Raw genomic sequence first — 15,637 nt, forward strand, 5'->3', positions numbered from 1 at the left:
CAACCCTTGGTTTCTTTGGTCTCAAGACTGAAAGAGGAATTTCGTGATCTGAAGAAATATCATCATCACTCGTTTGGTTTGGATGCTAACTATATTTCATTAATTTATTTCAGTTGAAGATGTCCAGGCATATCTTCTTCTCCAGAATTTTGATAAGATTGATCTCCGTACGCAAGCTCTGGTGGAAAAATGGTCAAATCTACGTTTTTATTCGTTTACACATATTTAAAACATTTCTTAAAGTATACTAAAACTGTTAAATTTTGGGTTGGGTTGGGTTTTTAAGGTATTTTTCCACTTCCAAATTGAATCCATACAAGGATCACTACAAATTTAATAATATAAACTCAATAATTGACCGATATCCACATTGTTGTTGGTATATCAAGAATCGTAGCCATTTAAAACAAAATATATCAAATTCATTACACGTCTAATAAATTGATGACATATTTACAAATTACGTCAGATACATTAGTTGACAGACGCAAAAAGGGCAGCTTAGAAGCAATTAACATCTCGCTGCTTCTTTGGTAACATCAAGTTTAAAATTATTGTGAAATGGACCCCGCGTTAAGAGGATTGGCCTGCCTTCAGAGGAAAAAGGAAAGATGTAAATTAAAGTTTGTAGACCGAGACGGATCGTGTAATTTTGATGTATGTTCCTGTTCCACCGGCAGTAGTTTCTCTCAAAAAGTAAGTAATAATTCCCATTTGAAACAAAATCACACACATTCCTTTCGTTTCAGGATCACATATCAGAAGTCGGTTCTTGCAATCATGATGTTTGCGCGTGTTCAAGGGCATATAAAGATTACAAACAAAAACATCCCGTGGGCGATACTATTCCGGAAGAAAGTAGTTCGTCGGGATCAACTTCATCCTCAGGGTGTAAATGTAAAAAGGGAGGTAGTAGTTCTAGCGAATCTAGTTCGGATAATAAACGCAAACGTAAAAAGAGCAAATCGCAAAACGGCGATACTTTTTGCTTATGTAAGACTATGAATTCTTGTTATTGCGATGTACCAGGTCTGCCAGAACATATCTGTGCTGCAAATAAAGCTGCAATGCATGTTTGTGCGGCAGCAAAGGCAACAATAAAAACTGGTCCTGATCAACCTTGTGGATGTCCTGCCGACGCAGCCACAGAACCAGAACCTCCTCCAGATACAAAAACTGAATCCTCATCACATGGGTGTTCTTGTATGTCCGACGGTTCAGGCTCGAAAATAATGAAATTAAATGAAGGCGATGCATATGGTCCAGGAAATTTATTATGTCCCTACGCGACTGGAATAGTATCTCCAAAAGTTTCAGGTTCTGCAGGCACCTCTATACGAGCACCAGGTGGTCGAAGCTGCGTGAACGATACTTGCGATAAGAATTCAAGAGCGGATACATGCACATGTTCGACAAGAAGTAGTGGTCCCGGGGCAAACATACAATACTTTCAAGAAGTTGAAGAACCTCCCGACATTGGCATAGACTATATGTACTACTTGGGTGGAGCAGAAGATTTAGGAATGGAAGGGGCGTTTCAAGCCAGCGATCTACCTCTTGATGCAGGAAAATACTGCAAATGCGTACGCAAACCATCAACACAAACAGAGGTGGGGCCGATGCGTCCAATACAAACGCCTGCAAATCTTGGTCCAGTCGATGTAACTGGAGGGCCCACCTTAGGATTTGGTGGAGGAATTGCTGAAGATCAACAATCAAAAAAAGCTGCTGGTTGTCAGTGCACGAAATCTCCCCCTCCCTCTATTGGAAATCCATCTATTGTACCTGAATCTATTGCCCCTCCCTCTCCAGAACAACCATCTAAAAAGAGTTCTATTTGCTGCCCATGCAAATCAATTCAAGCATCACTTCCAGGAGGGGATCAACCGTCAATTAAAAAACTTCCAACACCACAACCAACTATTGGATCTGTAAAGTGTTGTGAATGTAAGTCGCTGGCTACTGAGATAGGAAAACCTCCTGGTGATGCTCCAGGACTTCCGTTTCAACAACAATATGTAGGGCCACCTATAATTGGTTATGGTCCTGGATTTCCAGATCAACAACACCAAGAACAACAACAACAAACCGTCGATACCGGTGGTCGTTGTATGTGTAATTCAGCTCCTGTGGTAACAGATCAACAACCTACAACTCCAGGTGGAGGTTTTCCTACGTATCAAGATCAACGACCTATGTCGGCTATGCCTACCTATCAAAACCAACCACCATGTGCAACTTTATCACCACCTCCACCTTGTACGACGATGCAAGCCCCTCCTTGTCTTGATCAACCACCTGGTATGCAATATCCTGGCTATCCTCAACCAACAGGCCAACAAACGAGTCAACCACCAGGTATGCAATATCAAGGTTATCCCCAACCAATGGGTCCACCAACGGGTCCACCAATGGGTCCACCAATGGGTCCACCAATGGGTCCATGTCCTCCTTATCCTGATCAGTCACAAGGTATGCAATATCCCGGTTACCCTCAACCAGCAGCACCTCCTATCGATTTTTGCCAAGAAACTCTACGTCTTTTAAAAAGTATGCAATCAGAAAAACTTGCTTCTCTCGGTCAACCACAAACCGATTCATACGCGTTGCAACGTGAAGTTCAACAATGTAGATGTTGTATTGCTGAACAAGAAAATGAAATCGGCAGGTTGACTGGTCACGTTGAAAATTTGTCTAAAAAACGGGATAAAGGTGCATCTCGTGCCGGAGCAGTATGTTCGTGTTGTTCTGTAGATTCAAATGAATCGATTAAGCAGCAACTGGGAGAACTACAACAAGAATGCGAGGAAATTCAAGAGAAATTACAAAAGACGCAAGACGATTATACCGAAATTAAAACAGTCATTACTAATGAAAAGAATATGGTAGAGGCCATGCAAAATGAGTGCAAGAAAATTATCAACGATAAAGAGAAAGATCTGGCCATTTCCGGTTTGAAAAAGTCGTTGGAAGCAGTGAAATGTGAAAACGAAAATTTAACTGAATTACTTAAAAATGCCGGTGCTGTAAGTGATGAAGCTAAGGAAGAATTAAACCAACGACTAAATTGTTTAGAAAGTCAATTTGTAGCGGTACGCAATAAGCTTAAAACGCAGGAAGAAACGGCTTGTGCGATTAAAGGGTCGTTGAAGGAAAAGGAAAAAATGATTCAAGAGATAATAAGTAATAAGAAATCGCAATGTGATAAAGAAAAGGATTCGTGCGTACAAGCCTTGAAGCAAGCATTGGACGATGCTAAATGTGAAAATGCTAAACTGCAAGGAATGTTAACTAAAATATGTCCTGATAAAGGTGACGCCGATAATGCCTCATCAAACGGTGTGGTTAAAAAAGCGGCTGAAGAATTAGGTCGAGTTTTGAGGCAACAATCTGATGCAGCCCATCAAAAGATAACGAATATTGTTGAAAAACTCCAATCGGAATTAAAGAGTACCAATAAGACACTGAAAGATATAGCAAAATCTAGCGGAGTACCTGTTGATAATGCATCAGATAATTCTAGTCTTCCTTGTGGTCCTGCGGATGCCAAACAACCGCGAAGGAAATGTAGTAAACTGCAAGCCAAGGAGCAGGTGCAACAAGATATTCTCGAAGCTTTGTGTAGTTGCAAAACAAAATCGGGAGAAGCCGTACAAAATGTTGTCGATCTGTAATTAAATTGATTAGAATCTGATAACTAATGTATCGATTACTTATAAAAATAACATCAAAGTAATCTATTAACACTATTGTCTTTTTTATCTTTTTGTATCGAGCCGTAGAATGTGTAACGTCGCAATCTTTCTTCGGTTACGCCAAAATTATGAACGAAAACGGCGTTAGAGCACGCGAGTAAATCGTCCATCAGATTATATTGTGAAATCGCGTGTTACCTCAATGACCAAAATCGTACCCAACTTTGCTTAGGTCACTTTCTAGGAAGCTCGCATGTTAGACAAGTTAGGTCAGTAAAAAGTTTATAAACACATCGTTAACGTTTGCGACTGAATGAAATGAAAAAAATAAGTTGGATAATAAATCACACTCTAAATTTGGCCATGATGAATGTCAAGGACACAGTGACAGCATAACGTTACAATTTTAAAAACAACTTGTTGGAAATTATAACAATACGAGAACATTCTCACGGTTTGAATTAATTTATATAGCTATAAAATTGAAATCATCTAAGATTATTACTAATTACAGTTATTTAATTAATCTAAGAATGCATGAAATTATTTCGTTTTATTACAATTTATCAATAATAATTAAGTTGCGATAAGAATTTTACGTTTCACCGGCGTGGTTTTCTTTGTATCATTAATTTATAAAGTTTTCTAATCGTTAATTACGTGAAAGCAAAATGGAATGTCCTCGTAATAATTGTTGTTGGAATAAACGAACAGGTTGTATCTAGTAGAACGTGGGCTTTTAATTACAATAAATTACAAAACAATTTCCTGTATAAAGTAACAATCCCTATTATGTTATTATATCGACTAATAATTAAAGTATAACATTACTTATGCATGTTCAAAATTAATGTGGTAACTTTTTAATTTTAGAAAATCTACTACATAATAATCAATACGATCGAAAGTCAGGTAATTTTATTTTATTACTGGGTAATATATTTTTGTTGGCATGAACGGCGATAAATATCACATGAAGCCCTACCTAAGTCGATGGAAAAAGCCCATGGGCTAGAGCGAGGCAATAAATTGTTTATAACACGAGATGGTGTCGCTAACAGTACACTCTTCTAGCACAGCTGCCTGTAGCTTGTCGCTTAACAGGGTTTATATTAAATTTGCAGTGGCAGTACGAACTCAACTAATAACGTTCATTTTAATTACACCGAGAGACTTTCAGCTTTACCAGACCGACCATATGTTTTGTTTTCCTTCGTATACGTCAAAGCAAAATTTTAACACCAATTTGATATGGAAAATAAATCGAATTAAAATTAATTAATTTTAACATTAAACTTAATTTAGGTTTTTCTAAGAATTATCGTAAAAGATAACGTTTTCGTTTGGTATCAAGCCAAGGAAACCTCTTGGCTATCATTGCCAAGTTTTGTTGTAGGTGAATTAAACAGTAAATCCCATGCCAATTTTTTATGATCTTTTTGTTTTGGTTGTGGGCCAAAATAACTTTTTCGATTATGGGTTCTAAAGTGATGACCTTGTACTTTTCTTCTTACTAGTGTCAACAGAACGAATTGTCGCATATTATTTATGTATTTAGGAAATTATAACTTATTTTTTTTTAATAAAATATTGTAATCATTTTCGCAAAGTTAGACGATTGGTTAAATATATGGTTTTTAACATCGTGTGTATAAATTAATAAAAATATGATTCAAAAAATACAGGAAATTATGTTAATGATACAGTAATATCTTAGACCTAAATTTCCATTTTTTCAATTTGGACCAGAAAGTAATGTATGCAATAATTTGAAATAATAATGTTTTAGATAATTCAAGAAATTATATCATTTGTACATATTGCGACAATGTAAATGAAGTTATGTTGACGTAGAAGATGAAGCCTTCTAATAATGTCGCCTGACGAGTCACGCAAAATTTCCTTGTAGCACGCAAATACATTTTTTGTTTCACCTTTAGTGGCAGAAATGCACACTTATTTGATTTTCTGTTTGAACTGGATTTAAAGAACCAGGATGTTTAACGCCTTGGGGACTATGTGATCCAAGAAATATCTTAAGGATGTATATTACACATATCTAATACGTCCGTTAGAATTTTTGTAACTTGTTTAAGAACTTTTGTTGTCAGGATTCCATGTGTCCCCATCATACCATATAGGCTATCATTTTTTCGGCTGCAATAATCTTTTAGATGCGACGCGGCTACCTATTTGCGTTACTACATAAGGTGTTATGAAATATTTATACAGTGTCCCAGATCGTTCCAGCAAACTAGGTGCATATTGCAAAATTTAAATGAATGGCGATGGTTCCTAAACTGAAAGGTGTTACACCAATTCCACACCAAACACCAAAAATATTAGCTAACGAACTGTGACGACAATCTTATTTCCAGTAGTGCCGTGTTATTCTCAGCACAGAAGCAGCCAAGAGAAAACAGAGGTGAAAACATTATTTAAAAAGTGACCAGACTTTCTATCTTGACAGATATCCGCATGGAAGACAAATGTGTATTTAAAAATTTTACAAGAATGTTGTTAGATTGTTTGTATACTTGGTAAATTTAATTGGTCCATCGGTAGCTCACCAGGACACTAATTTTAGAAAAAGTAGTATCATATACACCTTTGTGAAGTTTGGTAATTTTGATGCAGATTCAGGCGATCTGATTACAGATAATTGGAGAAATATAGATCAGCCGGAGGAATGATTTTGTCCTTTAAGGAGAAAAGCGTGAAAATCTACAATAACATATGGCGACATGGTGTTATGGTGGCAATCCTTGCCATTCCGTGAGAAAAACATAATGATGCAAAATATCGTTATCAACCCAAGACGAGAAAGTTCCTAGCTATAAAGTTATGCTCATTATACACAACTTCAAATTCCCAATAGAAATTACTAAAAATTACTAGAATTACTAAAAATATAGAACTGAGAATGTCTCATAGAATAGCCACATTATGCAAAAAATCGGACCCTCTTCTACCAAGGTAATAAATATTTACGTCGAATTCTGAAATACATCATTAATAATAATTTCCTCACTAGTCATATTCCACAGAATGTTTACGGTAGTACACAGCGAGAAGTGGGAGTTTCACCTTAGATGACCAGTACCGCCAGTATGTTAGAAATAAAATCACACTTTATTATCGTTACAAGTAGTGGATATGCCATGAAGATAAAACCACCTAATCATTCCACGAGCCAAGATGCACAGAACATATGTGCTGTATTTAGTAATACCATAAAAGAATCTACAATGAACTCAGATGGCTGTTAAGAAAATACTAAAAGAGAATATGGAAAAAACGATCGGGTATATAACAGGTAAGCAAGAACCTATGATATTATTCAACCTGATTATTTGGAAACCTAGTTCGGCGATATAGTAATTGACAAATTCAACATGGAGCTGAACACAGTATCTCTTTTTGGAATCGAAAAGCATTTAAAATGAGCTAAGTGGAAACACATAATATATTGTTTTATAGATCTTCCTTATCTTGCCGTCCTATACGTATATATTCGGTTTTGTAAATGTTCATTTTTATCCACCACTATACGCATAAACTTCGGGATTTATTCCTCACGACAAATAATGGCTAATAGGTGAAAAACATTGTAGCAAAACATTTTTCATTTCCTAGATATCCGATATATACGGCAAAATCTAGATAAAGTGCTTCCCAGAAGACGGACAGGTCGAGGTAGTTTGGCCTAGCCATCTCGATCGCCCGACCTCAAACCCCTTGTTTTTTTTGGCTTTGGGATCATTTAAAAAGCATAGTGTACGTCACCGAAGTTCATACTGAGCAAAGATTGCGTAATCAGATACAATCTACTACAAAGACAATCCGCCAATATCAGCCAGATATCATCTCCAAAGAGTAGAGTCTTTCCTTCTATAAATCATCTTACACAGCAATACCAACCCATCTCATCTATTTAGAACTGATACCACCATAGTTATTTCATCTTCTGCAAAAATATGTTTACATACATTTGAGTGGGTCGTTTGCTCATGTCCTCCTGATTGCAAGAGTTGCCTACACAAATGATGCATAGCGAAATTTAGTAAAGAGGATCACACAATGTTGTGGAAAATGTTGAGAGCATCAAAAAGAATCAGATAGTACTCCGACGAAAAAACGTCAGGAAGCCATCCTCTGTTTCGTTGATCTAACCAAAACGTTCGACAAACTAAGGATAAAAGAATTAGAACAGGGCAAACATTACAAAATACAAAATCAAGATTGAGTGCTATGCAGATGATGCCGTCCTCTTGGCTGATACTGAGGATGACATACAGTGGTTAACACAGGCATTTACATTGCAGCTGAGGAAGTAAATATTGAGGAAGTTAATACTGAGCAAGGATTATACAATCAGATAACGTCAGCGAACCCAAATGTGTATAGAAAATACTTGAAAGAAAATCTTGATTTGAAAGTGAATTTCATCGATATCTAGGAAACTAAAAAGCTTTTGGTACAATTTTGTCACCTATTACTCATTATTTGTCATGAGGAATAAATCCCCAAGTTTATGCGTATAAGTTGAGAATCATCCTGTACAATCCATGTCTTCTTGGGTGTTCTCAACAATCACTTGATCATTGGCGAAGAACAAAGTGATTAATCACCACTCTCTATGATCATTCTTACGCATTTTAGTCTCCATTTCTTAGACATACATTTTAAACAAAGGTAACAATAAAGAGCATCCTTGTTTTAATCCTTTCGTCACTGGGAATGGTTTAGTAATTTGGTTCTCAACATTACTTCACTTTCAGGATTCTTATAAATGCTTAGGATTGCACGTATATATCTTTTCCATGCCTCTTCGTCAAATTTTCCAATATATTTTCTAAGGGTACCATATCGAAAGCTTTTTTCAGATCAATAAATACAAGATGTGTAGTTAAGTCCCGATCATTTCAATTCAGGCCTATCTTTTGTAAGCAGTTGTCTATAATGTCCTCGCATTCTTCTTACTGTATTAGATTGATACTTCCAAATTCTTTTCTCCCATTCCTCAGATTTTTGATTTCTTAACATACAACTTTCTACTTCTTCACTTTTCATTTCCCACATCTCATCTTTGCTCATTTTATGATATTTTTTTACTTCTCTGTTTCTTCTAACACAAATCCCTCGGTCGAAAGGGTCGGTTGTGAGAATTTTTGATATTTATAAATTCTATCTTCTACTTATAAATTATCTTAGTCTATAACTTCCAGGAGTATGAAATAAATTTCAGCAATGGTTTTATTAAGCTATTTATCAATCTGTCAAGTACATCTTATGTAACTTGTGCACAAAGAGTCTGTGACTCTAAAAGAATGAATTGAAAGAGATAGACGTTTGTTTTAGCCAGCGCAGTCGTGAGTCTTGACATCTTGTGGCTTCTGGTTATTGGGGATGGTGGAAGAACGCGTTTACGTCACTTTATATCTATGAAAATTTAAAAGTGCTATACCTTGGAACGTGTAGGATTAAGGAAGCCAATAGCATCATTTGGACTTGTGTACATAAAATTCAACACCATGTAAGTAACATCTATTTATTTATCTTTTAATTTTACATAAAAAAATAGTTCCCATCATAATATTGTGTCGAATATTAATTTATTATCTAAAATAGAGATACGCCTAACCTGGTTCAATAATTAAAACTATACTAAACCTCAAACAAACATTTTTCAACAGCCCACGTGATCACTTAGACCAAGTAGAGTTAAAGCTCAAGATTAATGAGTTGGGCGAGATGATGTAATTTATTATTGCCTTTATCCTGGCGAATAGGCGGAGATTCCGAAAAGCCATTAAATAACTGTGGTGGCCCACACTTAACTTTCACGCATTTTGATATGGTACAATATAAATATATGATGAAGTATTAATTAAAAACGTATCATGTTAAAGCTAAATCCGTTGATTACTTTAAAATCAATAAACTTCTTACACAACTATGTACTATAAAAGAAATAACAAAGAAATTTATTAAAACTTTTAAGAATACGAAACACAACTTCAACATTAAAGAAACTTACATAATTATAAAACCTTTTAAGACCAGAAAAGTTTTAGAAAATCCCTTACAATTTACGTAATAATAAAAAAGGCGTTTTAATGATTTTAATATCAAGGGGATAATTCAAGTTCTCTGCAAAGTTGAATTTTAAGCGACGAGCTACTATAAATGAGAACGTTTACTGTGCGTGCAAGTAACACTTCTAATTGGCTACCCTCGTAATTAGCAAAGCTAAAACATACAGACGCGTTCGAGAAACCTGATGATATTCGCCAGCTAGCATACCATTTTGCGTTGTGCCTTCGAAAGCTGTCTGCAGTTGGCGCCACCGGCGTATCGACCAGCGGCTTCAGTGTACAATACGCAGAAAAGCTCCAGCTTCGGCGCCCTCAGCTACTCGCTTTCGTCACAGAGGAACAAACGGACGTCGTAACGTCAAAGCTTCAGTGTAACTTACCGATTTCCATCGGGAAAAGAACAATTAATCTTTAATTCAACAATTGATTTCGCGAATATTTCAGCAGACACGCACTTAAGAGGTGAGTTAATAGATGAATAAGTTATTTGGTATTTAATTGAAACTAAAAAAAATACGGATTGTTCACGTAATCGCTTTGTTTATTGAATTGGACGAATGGGGAGGGTTTTATTGGGGGGAGATTATTAACGCGGTTTGTTAGAAAAGCGTTTACCGGCTATCAACTGGTTAATTTCAAGTATGAATCACGAATGGATCAATAGAAGCAAATCACCCCCGTTATAGTCATTGCGTAGTGGTATTTGTGCTATACTGACCCATTGCGATGCCGTTTATTCTGGAGGAATAAACGAAAATATAAAAAATGATGGGTTTTTTATCAGAGGGGAGGAAAATCAATAACTTCGTCACGTATTTCGTCCTTTCTGTAACGGGAGGATGTACCTAATTAATTTCGGAGCACGGTTTTATTCAGAACAAGTTCACTTTGCATTGAAATTTATTTAAATTATTTAAATTACCGAAGCAAATTAAGCGGGATTAAGTTTCCAGGAATAATTAAACCATCTCCTCTGGCTTTATGATATTCATTTATATTTTTATAGTTTTCTTTTGTTCAAGAGTTAAGATGTCTGAAACGCGCTTCATTATAAATTGACCTATTTTTTTCTTTCTCAGGATACGGTGTCAACTATAAGTGTTCTTTTTATCTGTTTTTGCGATATATTGATTGCCCTCTTTAATTCGATGTTAAGATTTATAAATTTTGAGCTGTATTGTTATATAGAATCTTGTATTTAATTTATTTCATTAAATCCCCTTGTATTTTGGGGATTAATAACGTTATTCAACGAAGATAATACGAAAAATTTCATTTCCAGTTCAAGAAAGGAAACTTTTGTTAAGAAATAAAGTTAATTTACATTTCGGTCATTACCTTTATTTCGCCATTTATTCACCCCCTTTTCATTCATTTTGATTAATAATTTAAATGTGCCTTTCTTCTTTTATATAGCAGAAGCCATTTATATGTTAACCACAAAAAAACTTTAATATTTATGGATAGTCGAGTCATTGGAAAATTTATGAGCCATTCAATATTAATTAAACTGAAACAACACAAAAAATATTAACAAATAGATAAATAAATGTAATAAATAATTCATGTCGTATTTCATGCTGAAACTATACAAGTGACAGTGTTTGCGATCTGTTTGTGATTGTATCGCTGTTGTTTTCGAGTAAAATGGAACGGCATAAACTAAAATTTACTAACCGCCAATCAAACTTGATACACGCACCGACAAGCATCCATAAATAATAAGCTTTGTGGGGTTTGCATGCCCAATAATTATAAGTAAATTGCAAAGATGACGAAAAAAGCTTAGAATTTATTCCGCATATTGAGAATTTGGGTACTACCACATGGAATCTGCAATATGAAATTCCTAGCGTGTGTTGAATTAAACAAAAATTGGATTTGAAGCCAAAAATTTCAAAAATAACATTTAGTTTCAAAGAAAATCAATAAAACCCGTAATTAATTAGATAATTTCACGGTGAGTTACCTAACACTAAGCTCTTTCCCTACTACTAATGGGGTAATTGATAATTGATTTTCCTTCGTTAAACCTGGCGGTTGTTATCGATTTTCTTTCCCTGTTACTCTCTAGTATGTGTTGTTCTTGGAGTTTAAAGGATTTCTGTGTACGAATATCTACAATCTAAATCTACGATTCACTATTATTTCTTGTTAACCTTAATACTACTTTATATCCTCACTAGAACCGAAAAAATAAATCCACAAAAGTCAAAATACATCGTATCGACCGTAGATTTTTGTTAAATAAATGGCGGAGGAGCCGGGAAATTAAAAATTGTAATCTTATTTTTCTGTTTTATTTAAAACTTCGAATACGCCGCCCTTTTCCTGTAAGAATCTGGAACATTCGATTTCCATCTACGAATCCGGAATTGATCTGACACGTAATTCGCTGTCAAGATTGCGTTCGTACGAATTTTAAACGACCCCAACTTAAAGCTTAATAAAATTTACATTCGAACTGAAATCCGCACATAGACTACTTCCTCCCCTTTTTGAGGGTTAGATTACAAAATCGATACGGACGTTCACCTAGAGACTTCGTTTCTACGCAACCTGTTCTTTTTCACACCCGGTAGCATTTAAATTAAGACGATTAAAAACGACTTATTAAACCATTAACCAAAGATCTTTTTCATCTAACTTCTGATTTTATGAAATCAACTCTTTATGTTCACTTCTAAGGTATTTATATTATGTTATTACAGAAGCAAATGTTTAAGCATATTCGTGTCGTCATTAATGAATTGATTACTACGAATAATTTGTGTTGGGGAAACCGTCAAAGACAACCTACGTTGCTTGGAAGGGAGCGTGTAGAATTTCGAATGTACTTCGAAATTAGAATGTAAAGTTTCGAAATTCTCTTGGGGTTGTAATTGTCTTTACACAATTTTACAAATTATATGGTTCTGGTGTCTTTTCATGTGAATACAATTTCTGTAGTTTAATTTCCCTTTTTGATTCTTCTTTGTATGCGAAAATATCCATTTTATATTCGGAATAAGAAACTCTACTGCTTTGTTCATGTAAATGTGAGAAGTTAACACAAATAATCTGACTGTTGACAATAAGATATTTGTATTTGGACTACTATAATCGGATTTTCTTGAAATATTTCCTGTGGCGACGGTTGCGAGAGTATTTGTTCTAGATACTACATTATCTGGGTTTATTGCTTTCACAAATAAGCTGGAAAGGTTGTAAATTTTCGTTGTGAAAAATGATCACACTTTTTGCAATGAAAGGTTTTACTTACCTAAAAATATTAGGGGTACCCAATACACCATATTGAAGTTCTTGTTATCATTGGTTGGCAACGTTCAAAAGCTTGATTACTAATAAACAGTGTTATGATTTTCAGAACTTCTCGTCTATGTTGCGGTCCAATACCAATAATTAAGTCAATAACAGCTAGTTTAATAATAAATAATAACAAATAGTTTCTTACTTTAGTATGAATAGCAAAAATTTCACCTAGAAAGGATCATTACGATTTGCTAAGCGATAAGCGAATCTAACTTCTTCGATGCAACAACCTAGCTACTTACCGTAGTGGGTCACCCAAACTTCGAGTTAGTCGATTCGCACATCTTGCGAGTAAACTGCCATCTGCACAGTCGAATCTCACCACGATAGATGGATGATGCTCGAATTCCTCTAAAAACGTCAATATTTGTGGAACCTTGTGTTGTTGGATTTGCCCTCAATTGGCACAAATAATGCTTTTTTCCCATTGCATTTCTTTTAATTATCATGTGTATGCTGATGACCTCCAAATTTACACAACGACAACTATTGATGATTTTCCGGGAGCAATTGCACGTCTTAATCATGATCTTTCTAATATTTTGGATTGGTCTAAACGTTATAGCCTTAAATTAAATATTGCTAAAACTCAAGCAATTCTGTTTGGCAGTCGACCTTTACTGGCAAAGCTTATTGATTTTTTACCCATTTACTTAATGCTTGACGGTGACATTATTCAGCTATCAGATACGGTTAGAAACCTCCTGGAAACCTCAAATTCAATCCGTCTGCAGAAAAGTCTATCATTGTTTCCACTCGCTAAAAATTCTTCGTTGCTTCCTTCCTCCCATGGTCCGTCGTAATCTTTGTTATTCTCTAATTTTTTCCCATATAGATACGGCATATCCTGATCTTTCGGTAACACTCTGAAACAAACTGCAAAGACTTCAAAACAACTGTATACGGTATATATTTGATCTCGAGAGATCTCAACACATAACTCCATACCGTAGTTATTTACAGATATTAAGCTGTCAGAACCGTAGATCGTTTCGTATATTGACTGTTATATACTGTTCTTCACAATCAAACACCAGGGTATCTGTACAGTATATTTCAACGCTGGTCGTCGCATGGTTTATCCACTAGATCTCCATAAACCATAAACCATAAATCTCCATATACCATAAATCGTTTACTGTGCAAGCCATAACCCTTTGGAATAGTCTGTCTACTGAGATTCGTAATATTCCTCGCTTTATGACATTTAAAAACCATCTAAAACGTCATTTATTTGCTCTCCAAGTATCTTCCTGAGAATTTCTTCTTCTCCTTCTTCTTCTTTTTCTTCTTTTACTTCTCTTTTTTTTTTCTTCTCTTTTTCTTTTATGCTAGCAACTAACATTATGCACCATTTTAGTGACCATAGGTTTAACGTAGCAGCTTGCCATTTATTTATTGTATTTACTTAATGCATTTTTATAGATTCAGTATACGGCTGACTGATTGGGTCCTTTGGAAGATATCGCTTACGCGATAAATCGACCCTTTTGCCTATATTATTATTTATTATTTTATCATCGGTTCGTAATTCACCGTCTGGATTGACTTGATTGTCGACGTCGTCGAAATGACTTCTTAGTTTTCTGGAAGATGAATTCAGCGATTTCAATGCTAGTAGTAGATGATGTCGATTTTAATCCACGTAGAATCTCTTAAGGTGACAGTATACCATCACCGGGGAAGAAGATTAGTACGTAATCATACATAAGAAGTATGAGAACTGAAAGATAACAATCACATATTACCCAAGAAATATGACGTTTTTGGTGTTCAAACGTGCAAGTATTAGGTGTTGAAAAATCTTAACCTGAAACTGTATCTGTTCAAGGAAATACTTGAAATAGAAATTGATCGATTGCTAAACTCGATTACTTAATTGTTTTGTTTATCAGCTATCGTGAACGTAGAAACATAATACTGAAAAAAACATCAAAAGAATTCTAAAATTTCTATTGTGAAAGACTTTGCAAAGTTGTGCTAGAAGCAACCAACGAAAATTAATTGATATAAATGAGGAGTAATTATTTTATTATTGCGTTTATCTGGAAATTTTGAAAGTGTCTAGTAGGGCTAGTTGTGGCAAAGCTCCCTTTTTGACCTATTCTCGAAAAAGTAATATCGTGTTTTTCTCTAGACATTTCTCACTGAATCTTCTAGAGTGTTCTCATCTGATTCAGTGCTCGAGGTACAAAAATCGGGTGTGCTCAACAAGAATCACGTTGGTAGCAATTGGAGGCCATCCAAAACATTTCCGGTTGTTGGATTTTATCCACCAACGTGATGGGATCCATTGCGTTCGCAAACTGTTGAAATGAGATGCTCTTCCAAACTAGAAACTCATCTTGTATTCGTAATCAACAGCCGCGTTCTATAATAAGACCGGATTGTGGTATGTGTTGAACTGGTATGGCATCGTAAAATTTATTCATCGAGTTCCATTGATAAGGTTGCCTCTTAAGGTGGATTTAGCTCGAGATCGAATGCCTCGAAGTCTTAGTCTATTGTAGACAGATATGACACTCGTGGTTC

At 35.4% G+C, this 15,637-nt stretch overlaps 1 protein-coding gene across 1 annotated transcript; it reads left to right on the forward strand.

The window, feature by feature from the left end:
• Positions 1–455: 455 nt before the first annotated feature.
• Positions 456–3,744, forward strand: LOC111421043 (uncharacterized). Its single transcript, XM_023054153.2, has 2 exons — positions 456–696; positions 750–3,744. The coding sequence occupies exons 1-2, from the start codon at positions 562–564 to the stop codon at positions 3,672–3,674; spliced, it is 3,060 nt and encodes a 1,019-aa protein (XP_022909921.2). The 5' UTR covers positions 456–561; the 3' UTR covers positions 3,675–3,744.
• The last annotated feature ends 11,893 nt before the right edge of the window (positions 3,745–15,637 follow it).

Source organism: Onthophagus taurus, chromosome 1, assembly GCF_036711975.1.
Source record: "Onthophagus taurus isolate NC chromosome 1, IU_Otau_3.0, whole genome shotgun sequence".
In the NCBI taxonomy this organism is placed as follows: Eukaryota; Metazoa; Arthropoda; class Insecta; order Coleoptera; family Scarabaeidae; genus Onthophagus; species Onthophagus taurus.

Excerpts from the sequence above, each read along its gene's own strand:
- LOC111421043 (XM_023054153.2), top strand. The coding sequence starts at position 562 with ATGGACCCCGCGTTAAGAGGATTGGCCTGCCTTCAGAGGAAAAAGGAA. Across the intron at positions 697-749 it reads GCAGTAGTTTCTCTCAAAAA|GATCACATATCAGAAGTCGG; the intron begins GTAAGTAATAAT and ends CTTTCGTTTCAG.